Raw genomic sequence first — 21262 nt, 5'->3', positions numbered from 1 at the left:
TGTGCGTGTTGTAAAAATATTCCTCAACGGTTGAATTGCCAAGCAAACACAAAATCGCGAGACGATAAGACGTCGAGTGCCAACAACAAATAGCGAGGAAAAAAAATTCTAAAATTCATCATATCCACAATTTTATTGACCTTCTCCGAGTAAGCCTACTTACTCCCTCTCTCCCCTCGTTCCACTGAATCATAGTATTATTCGCGCGGGTTATATATCGTAACACTGCAACTTTAATAATCGGCTTTTTAAGAGCTCCCAAGAGTCCGTAACGTAAACGAGCGCTAAGATATTATGAATTATTTCGATTCTAGCGTTCGTATGCGTGCGCGCGTGCGTGTGTATTTAATATCAAAGCGAAACATGATCTGTGCGACTATAATTCCGCCGCTGCAGGCGAGCGCAGCGGCAACGTTTTTGGCGGTTATCCAGTGCGTATATAAGTCTAATACACGCAGTAAGAGTGGTAGTAGTTGCACACCGTTGAGAAAGAAAAAGCCTCTCTCTCTCTCTCTCTCGCTATTGAGAGTTCGAAATTTCCTGTCGACAATTTCATCTCTCGCCGAGTTAGCATTTTTGTTTATTTTTGGCCTTCTTTGTTGCATGCGGATTTTATCCGATAGCACGTCACCACCGCCACTTGGCATTTGCATGTATATTTTTCGCTTGTGGCCACGATTTCGCTATGATCTCGATTAAAATTTATGCGCTAAGAAATACTTATTCATCAATTTCGCATCGTTTCCATCTTACGTTAGCGTTTCAATGTCAATGTTCTCCTCGCACCCACACGTATAGCGATATCGTCGTCATTCATTTACATCTCTATTAATTCCTGCCCTCGTAAAATATATGCACTCAACTCGTTGTATACCCCATAAAAAACATCATCGTTATCGGAAAAAGTATCAGTGAGACGCTGCTACCGCGTACGTACGCAGATCAGAGAGGCAAATAAAAGCCTGTGCACCCCACCTCATTGTCGGCGTAAATTTTCACGCCCGAAAAGAGAGAGAGAGAAAGATCGGGACGCATTACTCCGATCACTGGCTACGCGCCAGAGAGGCTGTGGCTGCAAAATGAAAGAGAGCCCACTGCAGCAGCGGGAACGCGCATACATTCACTGCTGCGAGTCGGACGCATCGCGCGCGTCGATTTTCTTTTTATTATTTGCGCCTTTGGTGCGTGGATGTGGATGCGACCGAAAAAGAGAGTGAGCGAGAGAGAGAGAGAGAGACTCTATATTCAGCAGCTCGAGCGCCGTATAAATACACTTATCTTTCTTCTCGTCGTGTGTATCGCTACTTTACCTTAAAGTAGTCTCGCGCGCTAAGCGTTTGATTATTTTGCTTGCGCGACGACGACGCAGGCGGGAATCATGCATGAGACGCAGCAAGTGTATGTATGTACTCGGGAGCACTTGATCAAACATACAGTGTACACACAGATTCGTATCTCTGTATATGATATTGGCCATGCAGGTGGCATATTCGAAGTCGCTGCGAAACGTCGAATCGTCGTATATAACGGAGATTAATTTATCGGCTTGTGCTCCATACGATGTCGCAGGAAGGTCCAAAGTTGGCAACTTCACGGAAAAGATGAAAAATGTGCAACGTGTCCGAATAAAAAAAAAATGCACTATATATTTTAAGGTCGAATGACAGTCGTTTTAAGACAGCTCCGGCTGGTGTATATAAGCTGGACACACACGAGCGCGAAGTGGATAGGATTAGAAGAAAAAAAAAGATGCGATATGCATTATATAGCGCAGCAGCAGCAGCAGTGGCAAGTATATTATATAGAGTCGCGCTCGCAGGCACTACTATATACCAGAGGTTAACGATCTTTGCGCGCCTTCCGCTTTCTCTCTCTCCTATGTATGCTGCACCGATGCAACACACACACACGTTTGTGTACAGGCTTGCAGGCTCAGGCGCGCGGGCAAAGGAGAAAAATGAGCGTAGAAAGAGACTGCAGCAGCAGCAGCAGTGGCAGCGCGTGGTGGTGGCTGCTGCTGTACTGGATAAGAGAAATATAACCGAGACAACTAGGAAAACTAGTCGAGTCGGCTGTCGGTCGACAAACGCGTGGGAAGATAATACGTACGTACACACACACATTCGTACTCTATACACGATATAGTACACGTTATATAGGCGCACACGCGACTCAAGACTTTTATATAAATACGTCGTTACGCGCGTGCCACGAGACGTTATTCTAAAAAAAAAAAAAAGAAAGAAAAGATTATTACGGTGGTGTTGCTGCATGCAGCGAGACGAATCTCTAGCGCGTATTATTATAGCGTAATAAATGCGGCGCGAATGTTGTAGTAGTGAGCTATACACTATATATCGGTTAAAAATCGAGTCGCTCCGAGAGAGAGACAATAGGCGTGTTCGTATACTTTCGATTTGATCTAAGTATATATACACACATATAACAGGAGTCTGAGATTAGATTGCGCGACAAAAAGAGAAAACTTCTCTTGCCGTGGCAGCACTACAACCGATCCTCGACGATACAATTGTTTTTTTTTTTTTTTTTTTTTTTAGAGAGAGAAGCACAAGAAACGCGCGCGAAATTTCGATGGATTGTTCTTGCGCCAGCCGTGCAGCTAGCGGAGCCTATACCTAAAATTGGTCCAACCGGTCGTTTGTAATCGTCGCTCGTCGCCTTCTCGTTTCATCCACCGACTTTTAACTATACATCGTTGGGTCATCAGTCGTTGGTCTCGTTGCAGCGAGCGCGTATAGTCATTCGATCGGTTGGTAGGTAGCTAACTCGCGCCAAAAAGAGCCACAATAGGCTCTCGCGCCAGTAGCAGTATGCAGCAGCAGCAGCTTAGCACCTTTTTTTCTTTCGTTAACATCCCATTTTCGGTGTCTCTCTCTCTCTCTGCTCTTCTCTCCTCCGGAAGAGCGTCGCGGCAAAAGGGACGAAGTGTGCGTGCGAGTACTATGTATACGTGAGTGCTTAACACAAGAGACACAACTGCATCGTCAGTGCGCGCGTCCGAGAAAGAGAGTAAAGTGCGAGAGAAGCTCTAAGTTTAGAAATGGCTCGCATACCTGCCTTCCTCTCTGCTTTCTTATATGTACACGTTTATATATCTATCTATGCGCCTCTCTCTCTCTCTCTCGCGCGCGTACTGCACTGCAAGCCGACTGCTCTACGAGCTAGATCCCATATGCCATACACTATGCAGCACACGACGACGACGACGACGACGACGATGCATGCGGTGACATTATCGGGAGGGTCAGAGCGCGCGACTGCAGTGTCTATCTCTCTCTGCCTATTATTAGAGCAGCCCCTTATATACCCGACGCTGCGATGCTGCTGCTTTCGTATATAGAGTCCCCAACATAAAGTACTATCCCTCTCTCTCTCTTTTCCGATGGAAACAGAGTCTTTATAAGACTTACTGCACTACGCACACCGAACAATGTTGTAAAAGGCGAGGAGAGAGAGAGAGAAGCCCCGGGACTATTTCGATATGGCGAGACGCGACGGCTCTATATGCGCTCGCGCGTCTCTTTTTTTCCTATTTTTTTTTATGTATGTATAATAGGCCCGGATGCGCTAGTTCTTGATTAATTGGAATCGTAATTTTAGGTTAGCTGAACGCACGCACACACATCTATGCGTCTCGTATATATATATATACGCGTTCACGTATCGAGGCTGCTGTAGCTGTGCGTGATGCTACTATAACACCACTGCACCGCTATATACCACCGCAGCGAGAGCCACTATTACCGCTGCAGCAGCAGTCGGAGATCGGTTTGTCGCGCTCTTATATTCCCCGAGCGCGAGTGCACCTACATAGTTGCGCGTCGCGCGCTATTACGGGATTTCGTGTATTTGTCCCACAACGCGGCAGCGTCAGAGCTGCATAGCTGCAGTGGCACACACACACACACACACACAACTCGTCACGTCGTGTACCCGATCACGACGCGATCGTGTCATCATGATGATTATTGCCCCGATGTCTTTATAGCAACAGCAGCAGGGGGATATATTTCTCATGGGCTGCCCGAGGATCGTCTCATGACGACGCGCGTTCCTCCTTTCGCGATCCTCGAGCCGTGTAATAGGCGGATATGTTCGCAAAGCGATTGGTATATATATATAGGAGTTGGCGCATTGCGCCGCGCGATGACAGCTCTGTAATCACGACGAAGTAAATATCACTCGGTGAAAAGTTTATCTTGCGAAATTCCGCGCGATCGCGCATCGAGTTTTTTTTTCATCTCGTTACAAAAATTAATTAATCAATAATACTTGCGAAAATTCTTCTTAACTATGAGCAAAATAAAAAAAATTTTATACTCAATCAAGTGTTTCTGTTTTTTTCTATGTTACAGGAGGTCGGAAGCATCATCGGCAAGAAAGGAGAAATCGTCAAGAGGTTCCGCGAAGAGGTAATAATTTCTATCTTTTTTCTTTTTTTTTTCTCCTTTTCGTTTGTAATCAAGATAAAGTGTCGTCGTAGCGTATAGCGTAGCTACCTAGCCACCGCGCGAGAGCAGCAAAGCAATTTTTCTATCTACTAAAAACTTTGAACGACTGGAGTAGTCGTCCTCTTACTGCAGTTTGTTATTAAAAAAGTTTTCATTTTTTATCCACCTTCTTTTGTTTTTTTTCTTTTGCTTTTTTGCTAACAATCAAAGAGACGACGACAAATTTTTCGACATTTTTCACGTACTCTCGCGGCGTTAACGAGTCGCGTCGTTCGAGGAGAGAGAGAGAGAAGTTTGTTACAAATCGCGCGCGCACCGTCGTGTAAAAGCTCTATTTATAAGAATCAAATGCTCTCTCTCTCTCTCGTGCGCGCGAAAGTTCGTAAATATAGTTTACTCGGAATTTCGAGAGTTGTAACGTGTGACGCATTTTCGAATGAACGGTTGAAATTTTCAATTATCTCATTTGTATTTCACGTACTCGCGCGAGTTATCGCGCGCAACATAGTTTGCACAAATGTAAATAAGAAAAAAAAAAACCAAAAGAATAAAAGTTACGAAAAAAAGCTCACAGAGACGACGAGTTAATAAGCTCCATTGGCTGTGGCGAGCCACGCACGCACACGCAACAATGCACGCAGCAGCAACGACAAACAACGTTTTCGCGTGTAATTGAAAAATAAATCGCTCTCTTGCGGCGTGCGCGAGTAGAGCGCGAGAAAGAACGCACACACACTCACGTATTATATATATATGGACTTCATATTTCACCCTGTCAGCGAATTCGTTACATACATAGCACACATACGTAGCTAGTTTGCTAGATGAGGCGAAATAAATAAAAAAAAAAAAAAAAAAAAGAAAGGAAAGAAATGAAAAAGAAGAAAAATCTGGGGAAAAAAGGCGCGTACGCGTACATCTCACGGGAGGTGAAAAAGTGCCACGACTATTTTATCCATCATCGTGTGTATACGTCAGTCTGTCACGTGCTCGTATACATAAATAATACGAAACAATCAATCTCGCCAGTTGTGCTGTGCTGTGCTCCGCTCTCGGGCGCGCATCTTCGGGGCGCAATTCGATCCTCGCGCGCGCGATATACACGTACGAATGTGCGATAAATCTTGAAAAGGGAGGTAAAAATTTTTACGCCAGAGTCGAGGTACATTATCGTCGATTCTCTCTCGGGCGGCTTCTCCAACGTCGGCTCTTGATCTAAATTCACCGCGTCACACGTGTAATAAACACTAAAAAGCTCGTCGTCTGTGCACGTCTAACTCACTTCTTCTCTCTTTTCCGTCTGTGATCCGCAGTCCGGTGCCAAGATCAACATCTCCGACGGCTCGTGTCCGGAGCGCATAGTGACCGTGACCGGCCCGACGAACTCCATCTTCAAGGCGTTCACCCTGATCTGCAAGAAGTTCGAGGAGTGGTGCTCGCAGTTCCACGACGTCCAGGGCAACAACGCGGGCGGCGGTCAGGGCGTCCCTCGGCCTCCGATCACGCTGCGCCTCATCGTGCCCGCGTCTCAGTGCGGCTCGCTGATCGGCAAGGGCGGCTCCAAGATCAAGGAGATACGGGAAGTCACAGGTGCCTCGATACAGGTGGCGTCCGAGATGCTGCCCAACTCCACGGAGCGCGCTGTCACGATCTCCGGCACCAGCGAGGCCATAACTCAGTGCATATATCACATATGCTGCGTCATGTTAGAGGTAAGTGTCCGAGACCAAGCTTCTTCCTCCTCCTCCTCGTCTTCTTCTTTTTCTTCTTCTTCGCGGCACCACCCACAATTATTAACGAGGAAAGGTATACGTTACCGCCTCTGAGGTATTTAGTTAGAAAATAAAGCTCGGAGGAACGATCGCTCTCTCTCTCTCTATAGGTATATCGATTTATTTGCCATATTCCAGTAATATTTTATATCACAAAGCCATCCATCGTGAATATTCAACAGGAATAATAATGTCAAAGCCGCCACGCGAAAACTCGTTCATTTTTATATTTATTGACAAAAGTCTCGAGTGTATTTTATCCGGCGCAATTTAAATATCTGTGTGATACCGAAAGCTCCGTACCGGAGAGGAGAGCAGCGACAAAAAAACGCGGAGGAATTAATTGCCAATAAAGATATCGTCACCGTTTGATTCGCAAAGCTCTCATCAATTTATTTCAATACGATGAACACAAATACACGAGTTGGAGGCGATCGTTTCTCCTTGCTGGAAAAAAAAATCTAGCCATGGGCAAAAAATCTATTTGATCGTCTCGCAGAGACTCTCCGACACGTCCCTTATCTAGCAATAACAAAGAGATTTAAGATATAAAAAAATAGCTCTATTTTTTAATTCAAATTGAGATGAATATTAAAAGGAAGTTACTTTTTGCATTTAGATATGAACGAAGAGATTGGGCTACAATGGGTAGTAGTCGAGTACACTTAACGATGGGTAGGTACCAAAGCAAAGAAAAAAAACAAAACAAAAAAAAAATAAAGAAACGTAGCAAACATCCAAATTTCAATTAGCCTCTCAGAAGTATTCATATCTTCTTCTAACAGTTACATGTTGTAATAATTGACACCCCCTGCGCATATATATTTTATATAAATATATTTGTATTTTATATTTATATATATTACTTCAAACAACAACAACGAACTTATCCGAATTTATCCATAGTGTACTGCTTACCCACTGTAGCCCACTTCTCCCCCTTTATTACCGTAGATTCTTGCCTATGACTGCATTTCAACGATATCCAAAAACGATACTCAATTCTTCAAAATTAAAGGGAATGCTGAATACCGATCGTGTTTATCGATATTTATTTTACACTTGTGGACCTATATTATTATACAATATTATTACGATGCATGGAATTTAATTTTTATTTTATTTTATTTATTTTTGTTACATCTCCGTTGACAAACGCCAACAGCATAGATCTAAATATATACCGAAAGTTCTTTAATTTTATACAACTGCTTGGAATTCAGCACATCCTCAACACTTTTTAATCTCACGTTTAAAAATAAAATAAAAAAAGTTATTTCGCAAATTAATAAAAAAGTATTATTATAATAATCATTTGAAATTTTAATATAAAATAAATATTAATCATAATGTGTGTGTTTTCTGTCTGTTTCTTCTGTTTCAGTCCCCTCCCAAAGGTGCCACGATCCCTTATCGCCCTAAACCCCAAGTTGGTGGGCCAGTGATCCTGGCTGGTGGGCAAGCCTTCACCATCCAGGGTAATTACGCGGTGCCCGCCCACTCGGACGTAAGTACTGTTATGTCAATGCCCGCCGCCCCCGCAGCTGCCGGGACAGCCCCCCACCCGACCTCGCTCAACGGCCAAACTCTGCAGACCTCCCCGTTCGCGGCCCATCACCCCTCCTCGCCCTTCGCAGCCTCGCCCCACGGGCATCATCCCCTGCTGCCGGTACACCTCAACCCCCATCATCATCATCATCCTCTACACCCGAGCTCCTTACACGCCAGCGTGGCAGGCCTCGCCGACCCCCTGCTGAAGAGTGGACACTTGCAGGCAGCCCTCCCGCCCGCACACCTCGTGGCAGACGCCGTAAGTCTTATGTTTTTCGTGACTCCGCAAACTTCCGACCCCCGCCCTGCCCTGACCCTCTGCCGCCCCCCGAATCTGCCCCGATTTAACCCCCCTTGACTCTTTACCGTTCTTTGCCCCCCCCCCCCCCTTTTTTTTTCTCTGACCGACCGACCCCCCTTTGAACCAAAATTTTAGCCAAATTCCTCAAAATTACGTCGTTGTAGCTATTTAGTGCAACGACGTATTTTAAGAGAAACAAAAATCCAGGAGAATTGGTATTTACTCAGGAATCTAAAGTGAAAAATTCCGACTAGTCTTTTTCTTCTATTTAGGATTCTCTTACAGATTAAATGGTTCGGATGTCTTTACCGCTTGGATATGTTTCTCTTATCCTCGTTCAGCATCCACCCCAAAATTAAGCCGTTAACATTCCTTCCACGTGTTTACTATTTCGTTGCCTCTATTTGACGTATCAATACTGGTTGCGTACTCGATTCTTTGCTGTCTTTTCGCTGCGAAATCTTATCTTATTGTAAACTAAAAACCCGGCGCAATCACTTTATTGTGATTTAGTTTCTAACTATTGCGGAAAAGACAGTACGATGATTAAGTACTCGACAGTTATTATTATTATTGTCACCCATAATTAATAACCAATAATACACTTATAGTTAATCTCTTTTTATAACAAGCTCGGTCATTGTTTTTTTATTGATGTGTAAAAAAACATGTCTAGACGTTGTGTATATATATTTTTTTTCATAGATATTCTCCTCTTTTACACGCCTACTACACTTTTTTCCATCCTCGGTGTTTCTCTCTCTCTCTTGCTTTTGCTATGTGCCTCCATTCGTGCTCGACCTTTTACTCATCTACATGAGTGACAGTAAAACCTTTTTTTTCTCTTTCTCTCTCTCTACTTTCTATACACTCAGTGTTAGTTGAATATTTACTCATTCCACTTCAACACGCCTCGGGTATGTATGAAGCTTTTCTTTTTTTTTTCATAAACAGAAATTATAAAAATAACGTATCGACTATTTTTCTCCGCGTTTTCTTTTTCACGCGATTCTCGCGAGCCCGCACACACACGTAAATGGTCTATTTTTTTCCTCCGGCCACACGCGCAAGCTTGCAAGCTCGTGCATATACGTATGTGTACTGCTGCTGCTGAACGTTGTTTAGATAAAAGCAGCGCTTTCTCTAAAGAAGCCTATATTTTTCTCTTTTTTCGCGCGCGAAATCGATCGATACCCGAGCGCGAGTTCCAATGCATGCAGTGGTTGGAAAAAAGAAAGAAAGAAAAGACTCAGAGGGAAAAAAGTGTACGAATAATCAAAGCTTATACGTCATGAGTTGTTTATGTGCTTGTTGGGCTTCATCGTTTTTTTTTCCTGTACGCTTCTAACCATGTACACCTCTTTCCTTGTGTATCGCTGTATTTTTTGTGTATATTTTTATTATAAAACTGCACGTGCACGATCTACTTTACGTATTTTATTATTACTCGCTTTCTGTTGACACTAATATTTTTGGAAAATTGCAAGTTGATTACATGCATAAGTAATATGTATCAGCCCACGACGCGAGACGACGCTTCCTCTCGCGCGTGTATTTACGTATATTATACGTACACATCATATGGTGGTGTTGTTAACGCCCTCACACGCGCGTACGCGGTGCGCTCTCATTTCATGTAGATCAGGGAGGTTTAACGAAATGCAAAATGCATTAGATTAACGGAAATATGCTTGTGTGTAGCGTTTTACGGCGGGTTCATCTTCGCTGATGCCGATGAATGTGTGTCTACTGTGTGTGTGTGTGTTGTGTGTGTTTACGTGCTCTGCTCTAACTGCTCCGTGACGCACTGACGCATTTCACCCTGGTACCCGCGCGCGCGATGATAATAGGCTTGGACGTAAAATGAAAAATTAAAAAGCCATTTATCACGGCTATTCGCGCGCACAATGAAGTTTTATGTATCGCCGCGGTGTACTCTAGTTCCTTGCTTATGTATTTTCGTGGAATATATATCGTTATAAATGACGCCTTCGTCCGTGACGGGTTTAAATGTCGATGAATAAACGAAATTTGTAACCGAAGCTGCTCTTTTTAAACTACGATGGTAAAGAAAAAAGAAGTGAAAAATCGCGACAAAATGCGCGACATGGTGTAAAATTCTCTCTCTCTCTCTCTCTCTCTCTCTCTCTCTCTCTCCTCCAATTATACTGTGTCGATGCTCTTTTGTTGTTTATGTTTTGATTGTCGGCCCGAGTCATTTTNTCTCTCTCTGTCTCTCTCTCTCTCTCTCTCTCTCTCTCTCTCTCGTGACTCAAGGATCGATCCATAAACCATTTTCGTGTATATCTTTTACAACGGCACAAGTCAGCTCGCGGCTCGAGTGACATAAACCCTCCAGAAAAAATGCCGCGCTTCGCGCAAGCTAACGGGGTGGCGCGCGCGCGCGAGGGATAAGAGAGAAGAGCAGGCTTCACTCTTTGGTTTTCGACCGAAACAGCTTCTAGATTGTCTATACATACAGCTGCCACGGGTTGTGTCTTTGCAGCAGACTTTTTTCTCGTTGGCCCGAATTTTTCCCTTTATTATTTTTCTCTCTTTCTCTACTCTCTCTTTCTTTCTCTTGCCTGTATACAATAAACGTATATAACACACACCACCACCACCACCACCACCACTACCGAACGCTTCATAATATTCACTTCTCTCTCGAACCACACCGATCGATTTTCACTCGAAGCGCGCCGCCGCTGCAAGCTCACACTCACGATGGCCGTCGACCTGTAAACCTTAAAAAATTTTTTTTTTCGCTGACTCGTTACATATTCTTTTCTTCTTTCTTTCTTTCTTTCTTCACATTCCACTCTCTCTAGTTCGCGCGAAAGTTTGTAAATGCAATTATTATCTAATGTCACGGGTTACCGAAGGGATTAAGTCCCGAGTCGAGTACGCGCGCAAGCACAGAAATTAGTTAGCGAAGTTCATCCTTATTGAGATAAATGCAAACACGCGTTTGGCATTCGCTGTATACGTTTTGATGTTTACTAATTAGATATATCTGCATTCCGTAAACCATATCGTCTTTGGTATTGCAAAGTCCCTGGATGACGCGCGTGTAACACCTTTCATTAGAGACTGCGACACGAACGATCTGTACGATGCAGGGCTTCATCTTCTCTCTGTTGGGATGGAAAAATCAATCGATGTTGACACGTGCAAAATGCGAAAACTTCAAAATTACGTAGGTGCACTCAAAAAAGTGCATATCCGACACGGCTTCGGCTTCTTTCAAGAGTTGTTGTGCGCCGCTTCTCATTTGCATCCCTTTTTTCGCGCCATTTCTTCTTTCGCATCGTCGTTGGCGAGCTCGGGTGATCGATTTTTCATACTTACATCTTTATTAGTTGCAAAATGAATAGTCCACGCGTTTCGGTATTAGGAAGTGCGCACAACAGGAAACAGCTTATATTTTAAAATGGCGCGATCATCTTGGAAGCATTAATTTATCGCGTGAACACACGAAATTGCTTATTACGACGATTTAACTTCTGGTCGTGCTGCTATACTGCTACTGGTGACGGTAATCGATTGCCATCGGTCACGCGGCAAGCGGCTATTTACGAGCATTTAAAGATATACACGATATTATTTACATACCACCGCAAAGGTATATCCGAATCTAGACGTATACAAACGTTTGTGAACGGTGTAAAGAATGCATGCATGAGGCACGAGAACGTAGATTTAGGTCATTTCTACATTAAGTATATATGCAGCTCGATCATTAAATCTTTTTCTATTCCTGTACTTAACTTTTCTTTTTTTACTTTTTCTTCTTTCGACACGGACATACTTGGTAAAAAAAAAACTCGCTATTCATTACATAATAACAACTCACTTTTTGCAACTAGAATATTAGTCCTATTCCTTACAAAGTACATATTGTAATTTAAATCATTTCGGAGAGTTTCAAGACGACTTTACTTTTTCATACGTTCTTCTTCCCCATTACTCTTCCTTTATCTATCTACTCATAAAAAAGCTATTTTAATTTAGACATAATGAAGCGACGTTCATCGTGTACAATTTTTTCATACGCGTGCTCTTTTCCTGGGTTGTTTGATTCCGCATGACCTCTGTGGTATTACAAAGAATCGCTAATGGTAGTAGTGAATATACAGTCCGCTTGTTATGAAAAAAATTGCTTTTCCTTTCTCAACATTGGGGGATTTTTTTGAATAACGATGTAACATGTTTATGAAATCAAATTCGCTTTGAGTGCCGACCGCCGCCGCCGCCTATGATATCGATCGATTTTCAGATTTTCCGCCGAAAATCGCTCTGGCTCAATAATTGCTTAATAGTATTACTGCCTTTTTTCACGATAATCCTGGTCAATTTTGATCATCGTAAATAAAAAATGGATTGAAAAAAATTTTTTTTTTGAAGCTGTCATATCATCCCTCGGTTATTTCCTCGCATATTTTGCGAAGAAAAATATCGAATAAAAATTCTTTCACTCATTCCTGTAAAACAAACAACTATTTCATCTTTTTTTTTATAGTCAGAGCCCTTATATAGTGTAAATATATACACGTACTGTATAATCCTTTTATATGTGCCACTCCCTTATTCGCAACTACGCAAAGTTTTATTCATCAATTTGTTTAAACTTTCTTAAGATTTTGCTCCCCAACGTACACACATTTTCCACTTGCGCTTCATAATTTTCTGCTTCTTGTTTGTCGTATTATATCTGCATAATTTTCATTCATCCCTTGATAAATGTAGCCTTCTTTTAGAGTCATGAGATTCATTTTACTTTTGTTAGACGATGTGTAAAGATAAAGATAAGAAAACCGAGTAGCGAGGTTTGCGCGAGGGTGTGGGCTGTCCTTGGACAGCTTTTTTTTATTTTTATAATACTAATTTTAAATTTTCCATGATGATTTTTTCCAGATAGAGATTATTCTTTTGGAAAATTTAAACTTACTTTAATTATCGAAATTAATTACTAGTATAATTAATAATAAACGAGAACTTTTGCCGAAGGGTACAATGCGCGGTCACATTTGTAACTGGTACGTTTGTTTGATAAAAGAGAAATATGGTCAATAAACAGTAAATAATAGGATATAAATTGTAATCCAATTATACCCTTTGGCAAAATTCTATCTTTAGTCACAGATAGTAATAAAACTATTTGAATTATTAATTTTATTTTATTTTTATTGTACATTTTACTCAATCAATAGTGGTTTTCAAAGTCATATAGTGCCATATAATTCATGTGAACAAAAAAATGATGAAAAAGAAACAATGAACGGAAGTTTCGTTATGGATGCACATGTAGAGGCGAAATTCACACTTATCGCCCTATCGCTCATCCTATTTTCCAAATGTTTCATTTTCCCCCTTTCAATCATCGACTATTTTTTTGCATCACAGATCGCGTGGTTCTTTTATTTTTGTTAATGGACATAATAATTTACTGCAACGAATCACAAATGAAAGATTTGAAAGTTAATGCATGACCGAGTTTTTTAACTAGTCGATTTAAACAGAGCCAGCTTATAGAAAGCCGCGATAAAACAAAATTACAACCACATCGATACTCCCATTCTTTTTTTTTTTTTTTTTCAACGAACACGAAGTAACGAGAACAACGTTGTTAATTCAGTCGTAATGCGCGCCCAAAACGAGTTCACTGTTTATTATTACGCATCCGTATTCGTGCGCGAATCCGCCAATTGAGCGCGAAGTGCCTCTCTGTGCATGTGTGTACACGCGAGGAAGGTAGCAATATGAAAGATGCGCAGCAGCATCGCACGAAACGCATCTGCCGAGTAAGAAAATATGATCGATAGCCCACTTTTCGTCGCTCGCGTATACGTCGTTTGTTGATACACGCATTACTTATTTTTCGCGTTTACGCGTGTTCGCACACGAACTGTTCTCGGGGTAATTAATTACGCTCAAATTTCGGAATTTGACGATCCGCGTTCATTTTTTTTTCTCTTTTTTTTCTTTTTTTGGTTAGTTGGAAAATGTATCGTAATTTATCGAGAGCCCGTTGTATCGCGATCAAACAAACTTCAGGGGAAAGTAACGAAAGTTTGCGCGCGCGCGTACGAAAATAATTGCTGCTCCCGCGACTGGAAATTTTTTAATTGAAATATTCGTGAATTGTAAAATACGGATACAAATGAATTGACAATGATGATGATGATGAGAGCTCGCGTGGAACACGGTCGTTAGCAATAAATTGCTTTTCCACAATTAGTCATCGCTCGAGATTTGGACTAGTTTAACGAAGCGAAGGTGTGACGACAAAAAAAAAGAGAGATTCATATACGAATTATAAAACAATATCTAGTTGTCTTGATGTTGATAATGTTGGCAATGTATTACTTCTTAGTGTGAAACCTCTTATATGTATAAAACAAAAAAAAAAAAATTAAGTGAAACGACAAACAAAAAAAATAAACATCCCTGGCACAATAATCATTGTTATATACCCGATATATACTCGAGCAAACTCGAAGCCACAGTAAGAGAGAGTTTGATAATTAATTTTCACCCGTGACATTGTTGCAGATGGGCAAACTCGGCAGTAATCCTCTGGCCAGCTTAGCCGCACTTGGACTTGGCGGATTGGCGACTCCAGCCAACACCGGTGGACTAAATCCTGCAGGTAATTTCCGGTCCTGGCACCCTACGCCGCGTTGCCAGACGTATTTCGTGATTTTTGTACTGTCGCGACGCCGACTTTTGTACTTTTCAAAGGAAAATTCGATTAGCTCGGCGCAGTCGAGCTTGTTTTCTCTTATCGTTTGCTTTTTTTTCTTTTCTTTTTAATCTCGACGAAAAATGTTCACACTTAATTTCATCAAGTACCTCGCGCGCGCGAGCCCGAGATCGTGTAAGAAGTGATTTTATACGAAAGCTGCTACCGTTTCTTGACTGCAGTTATTGCTTTTTTTTTTGTTTTGTTTTTTGTCGCCAGCGACGAGGCAGGCGATGCATCTTCTATTATCGCTCAAGTTAGTCGAAGTTAGTTTTTGTTGGTAGAATCTCTAGGTAAGAGAATCGCGCGCGTAATCCGCGGGATAAGGGCTCAGACGACTGTGAAAAGAGATAACGACTTTGAGACGCGCGAGACTCGATGAAACTCGAGGAACAAACTTTTCAATGGTTTACAATAATATGCAAACTTGGCACGGCGTCGTTGTAATTAATTTTCTTTTTTTTTTTTTCTTACATCCACCAAATCCAATTTATCATCGCATTGGCGCAATAACTTAAACGCATACGTTTTCTTGTCTCTCCCCCAACGGTCTAGCATTGGCAGCATTGGCGGGCAGTCAGCTGCGCACCAACAACCAGAACAGACAGCAGCCCGCGGCGAACAATCAGACGCACGAGATGACCGTGCCCAACGAGCTGATCGGCTGCATCATCGGCAAGGGCGGCACCAAGATCGCCGAGATCCGACAGATCTCCGGGGCCATGATAAGGATCAGCAATTGTGAGGAGCGCGAGGGTGGCCCGACGGATCGCACTATCACCATCACGGGAAATCCGGACTCGGTGGCTCTGGCTCAGTATCTCATCAACATGAGGTAAGTTCGTGACGATGCTTCGACTCGTATTTTTTTTTTTTTTTTTCATTTCACGAGCATTACTTATGATGTTTTTATGTTTTTTTTTCCTTTCTTTCTTTTTTTACTCGTTATCATCGTTTATACATTCCCGTCACAAAAATAAATGATGGTTAATGATTGGAAGCGTAAAAAATTATGATAGTATTATGGTGGAAAATAAAATTCACGGTAAAAGTGGCTAGGCTTTTAGGAGGTTTTACATTTTTTATTCCCTCAATAACTCGACCAACTCTCGTTTGGTGTATACTTTTCGTTGGATAATGAAACAGAAGTTGGGTTGATGTATGATCTGCTTTTCGAGGCCGAAAATTCATCTAACTATTTCATTGTTATGCGAAATTCCCCGATTTATCTCTATCTCACGGTTCACACATTTTGACCAGTTGTGCCGCAATTTATTATGCATACATAAAATGACGCAAGCGTTGGTTTTAATCTTTAACTTTAGTTTTATTTTTAAATGAGTAGTTTTTGTGACTATAAACTATAAAAATCACACGATGTGTAAAGACTTGATTTAAAAAAGAATCAGAGCTAAAAAATGTGTGCCTTATTAAAAAATTGGATTTATCAATTGGAAACGAAAATAATGAGTGACAAAAAACGAAAAGAAATAATCATGGAACTGGAGTGGCAGCGGCAGCGTCAGCGTCAGCAACACCGCCAGCAAGAACGAAGATTCAATTCACTTTAATTCCTTTATTTCCAGGTATCTCCCCTCTAATAACTCTTTCCAGGTCCAGAAAACAATGTCAAAAACATGTAACCTTGTGATTCCCGCTGACAATTGTAATAACGATATATATAACCGTCCACCAATGATCGTATAACATTATAATCCATCATCGTCATTCCAAAAAAAAAATAATGCCAAACCTGTACATGGTGCCAACATCCTTTTTGTTCGACTCGTAAAAAAAAACTGGCCGACGATCGCTCGTAATGCAGTCGACGCATTGAATTTACGACAGACGCATTACTTACGATCGACGTGTCCTTTTCTTTTCCTCGATCCACAGGGTAATCATTCTCAAAAAGGTGCAGACTGTAATCCCACATTGGTCCTCGGCAGCATCGACATCCCTTCCTGGACTTACGAAGGCCTTTAATAATTTTTTTTAATTTTAATACATTAAGTTTGATGTTTTTTCTCCCGTCTAATCAATGCTAATCGTCACATACGCTAAATTAATTTCTATAACATGTGTATGCAGTTTCAAATGCATTTTTAAAAGATTAATGAGGTCAATTGTTTATGGTCATACATAAAACCCTTCGCTTTTAGCTTATGTGACTCGTCGAACGAAACGTTTTTGTTATTATTATGTTTACTCATTTTTCACGTCTCACGCTCTGCTTTCTGTTTATTTTTATTTTTGTAAATATTTAATCTTTGTTTGCGGATCGTGAGATGTGTAATTTATTAACATTTTTGAAATCCTTATTAATTTAGACTTTAGTTTCACACTTGATGAATTTGAAGAAATACAAAATAACCTAATCTATCCACGGATCCAAAATATGTGCAAATAACACATGTCCAAGGCATATTTATCACTTACATCATGCACATCCATTGTGATTATGGAATCATAATCTTTATATTTTACAATTTTCCAGATCACCTATAATCAATCAATGATTTAACTATTTTGAAAGGTCATGATTCGAATAATTTATTGTCTCGTAGCGGTCCACTTGAAAATTATTCATCGACATTTTCAAAAAGTCAATAAAATTTCAATTTTTTGCATGAATAGATTGTAGAATTTTAATGAAGTGGTCGACCTATGACAATCAATTTTTGATTTCATTACTTTTTCGAAGCAGTACTCATTACCTTTTAAGCGACCTGCACCTTTTCCCATATTGGATAGTTTTTCACTTTTTTTCTTCAAAAAAGCATCGCTTTTTTCACAGTAATATGTGTAAAATTGATAAATTATTTGTAACGCCCAATTGGCAAAGTGCAGATCGTTTATTTTATGTTAGATTAGTTTATATAGTGTAAATAAGTTATTTGACAGTAATTTATCTGACGTAGTAATTCGAACTAATTTACGTTATCAGAGTAATGGTATTTTGAGGCATGTTAATGTTGGAGATATTTTCCTGCACAATTTTAATATTTTTTCCATTAATAACGTGGTGATATATTAAAATTCAAGTAATCTTTTATTATCGAATTTATAATTTAAAGTTATTTTAATTTTAGATAATAATTAATAGCTGATTCTTTTCGGATGCATAACATGAAATAGTGCTTATTCTATTGCCAATTCTTAATTATTCTTTTATAAATTCAGATTTTTTCTCATTATTTTGTTGAACTAGAAAGTAACTTAATTAGTTTTATAATTTAATTTTCATCAACCTTTGCATAATGATAAAAAGCCTTACTTCCAAAAATGTTGCATATTTTCTCTTGCTTTTACCTATTTCAACTAAACGTGCCAACAATGAAAACGATAAAAGAATCCACGTATCGAGCACTCACGTCATATAACACATCCAAAAAGAAAATCATAAAAATTTCCTTCCAATCATTCGACCAAAAAGATTAACCTGTTTAATTACTATATATGACGAAAACGAATTAATTGTACAAAATCCAAAACAATCCTTACCAAATAAATCGAGAGAAAAAAAAAGAAGAATAAACCCATAAAATTATCATCATCGCCATCATCACCATCTATCATCATCATAATCATCATGAAAAAAAATTGCCACTCTCTCTGTCTTTTGCCTTGTCTTTTTCTTGCTCTTGACCATTGTTGAAATTGTTGTTCTATCTTGATTGTTCCTCACAGTGTCGAGCTGCAGAAAGCTAACCTAGAGGCCCAAAATACCCAAAATCCTGGCAACACGACGACGAGCGGCGGCGGCGCGACAGGCACCGCCGCGGCCAACAACAACACCTCTTCTCCTTCAAACAACACCACGAACACCAATGCCTCTCCTTTGGCCAGCGCTATCCCACTTGCCCAGCTGCTGAGCAAGCCCGGCGCCCTCAATGCCCTTACCAGTCTCACGGCCCTCGGCGGCCTGACGGAGCTGCTGGGCGGCGCCGGGGCCGCGGCGAGCGCCCTGCCGATCCAGACCACGGGGGTGCATCGCTCCCACAAGAACTTCACGCCGCGCCTCAGGAGCCCCTCGACGCCGGGACCCATGGAGAGCGGAAAATTCAAGAACGAGCGTGCCAAGTACAATCCGTACTAAAGAGAGAAAGAGAGACACGCGGACGCGCACCCGCGCGAGACTTTGTGACTTTTAATTATTACATTAGGTGTATAAGTAGTATACATAAGCGAGGTCAAAGTCAGTGCGTTTGATTTTTAGATGATTATATTTAAATCTTTTTTTTTCATCTTTATTTATTTATACATCTATATTTATTTTTTACTGTACCTTTTTCGTTTGCGATCATTTTTTTGCGACATTGTATGTAATTTTTTTACAAACACTTATTTACATATATTTACATAGAAAAAGTTTGTGAAGATCTACGTAGTTTTTATAAATCTATGTATTTGTAGACAGTTCAATAGTAATGGTTATTTTTGCTACGTAAAAATAGTATTTTGAAATGATCATTATTATTGATATAAAATCAAGTATCAATCGGTATAAATAAAAAGTGAGTGAAAATCAGTGAGACAAAATCGCTTGTAATAACAGAGTATCAAGGATAGTTGCTTTGAACTTTTATATAAATTAAATAAGAGTTGATAGCTAAGTGTATAAATATATTTATGTATACTTGAGGAAAAAAAACTAAGAATAAAATGATTTTTCGTGAATGGTATGAGAGCTGCAACAAACGGTTTAGTGCCAAACTCAATTTCTTTTTCGGTAAACTGTGCGGGATGAATGGAAATTATAACAATTAAATTTCGTATAGTTAAGTTTCTTTTTATACGTATGAATTAATGACTATTGCGAATTATTAATATCATGGCTGGATTGATGATAATGAATTCATGTAATCGGAACCTTTTTTTTTAATTAAAAGAGAAAATGTTAATTATAATGAAAGCCCTTATTAAAGGCATTTATTAATCAACTCAGAAGAATCTGTTTTGTACGTTTTTTATTATTTGTGATAATTTGACGAAATCGGGAGATATTTGTACATTGCGGCTAAAAGTGATTGTATTGTACTAATTACAAAGTATAAGTTAATAAAATTTAGGATCAATCACTTAGAAATCTCTAATCTTCAAAAACTTATTTAGAGAGCAGTAAAAAATGTTTTAGTATCTTTTTAAAAAAAGATATTTTTAATTTGACACAAGGCTGTTATAATCAAATGTATAGTTTGAGTTGTTTGATTCATGCCATTTTTATAGACTTTATCCAAAATTAAAAATTTTTCTCATTACTAATACTCATTAATCCGTGTATGGTAATGATGAAAAAATCTAGAAATAAGCAGTTTTTAATTATTTTTAATTATTGAGATGCCAATAAAATGAGAGCCATCTCATTGTGGTTTGTATCCCGAATAGATCATTACTGACGAATTTATCAATGATAATAAAGTCATGTGAACTAAAAATTGAATCATGTAATAATCAACACAACAGAAAAAAGCGAAAATAATTGCTTTAAAACTACTGAGCTTAATTTTATGCAAGAATTAAATAAAGATAGTCGATGAATTAAGAAAAATGACAAAAACTAGAGCTTGATCTTCTAACTTTAGGACATTTTCTGGTACTCAAATATAATTAAATAATAATATTTACATATGCATACTCACATTCACCGTAATTGCAGTAAAATTAATCTATAATAGTTATAATGAAATGTAAAAGGAAAATTCACGAGTTCAGCGTGTCAAGAATATTTCCGATGTAATAAGTGTCATTCATTGTCAAATCGTAAACATTAGCAATACGATTGAATACTAAAATAATGCGCATTTACATTCCTCGATGTTATTTTTTATAACGCACCATCATTGTTGAAGGAGAAAAGTTCTAGTAAAATGAATAAACTGCTTTCAAGATAAATCCAAGTATGTTTGCTTTAAAACTTTGTTAATTTACGTATTTTTGAATTTTGATTTTTCATTTCGCTTTTAAAGTATCAAAATCAGTCTCAAATATAATTTCAAAAAAAATTATTTTCTCTTTATACGTGCGATTAAGAAAATACAGGATTTGTAAAGCGTATAAAGAACTGCGTACACGCTGAAATTTCATAGATTATAGTTAAACATAAATGGTTCCGCGATTGATTTCACAATGTATCATTTTTGTCTTAATAAAGAGTTAGGCGTGTTTATTAGAAAAGGTTCTTTTTTAATTACCATTATTGAATTTTATCAAGACAAGATTCGACTTTCGAGAGTTATGATAAAAAAAATGAATTGTAGATAATAATGAATTTTTTTGCTAATCATCAACATGAAAATGAAAAATAACATAATAATAACCATCAAGAGACGCACTAAAAAACGAGAGAAAATGACAAAGGATAGATGTATCCATCTCACCAACCAACTTGACCCAGGCATCCTGCCTCTTTCTGGTAAGC

The 21262-nt window shown here is 39.6% G+C and overlaps 1 protein-coding gene across 5 annotated transcripts in view; it reads left to right on the top strand.

Annotated features, from left to right (window-relative positions):
- LOC106656529 (poly(rC)-binding protein 3) overlaps window positions 1–21262 on the top strand; it is a 145823-nt gene that overhangs the window by 123172 nt on the left and 1389 nt on the right. For 2 of the 5 annotated variants that reach the window (XM_023462030.1, XM_014377544.2), the window contains 6 exons: window positions 4377–4433; window positions 5786–6184; window positions 7629–8054; window positions 14652–14748; window positions 15397–15676; window positions 18532–19930. In XM_023462030.1, the coding sequence (XP_023317798.1) occupies window positions 4377–4433; window positions 5786–6184; window positions 7629–8054; window positions 14652–14748; window positions 15397–15676; window positions 18532–18940 (1668 nt within the window). In that variant the 3' untranslated portion in view covers window positions 18941–19930. Of the gene's footprint in view, window positions 1–4376; window positions 4434–5785; window positions 6185–7628; window positions 8055–14651; window positions 14749–15389; window positions 15677–18531; window positions 19931–21262 lie in introns of those variants that run through there. The other 3 variants (XM_014377545.2, XM_023462031.1, XM_023462032.1) reach the window with 3 other exon arrangements.

Source organism: Trichogramma pretiosum, unplaced genomic scaffold (genome assembly GCF_000599845.2).
Source record: "Trichogramma pretiosum strain Unisexual culture from Peru unplaced genomic scaffold, Tpre_2.0 scaffold20, whole genome shotgun sequence".
NCBI lineage: Eukaryota > Metazoa > Arthropoda > Insecta > Hymenoptera > Trichogrammatidae > Trichogramma > Trichogramma pretiosum.
This window is presented reverse-complemented; position numbering and strand designations above follow the sequence as displayed.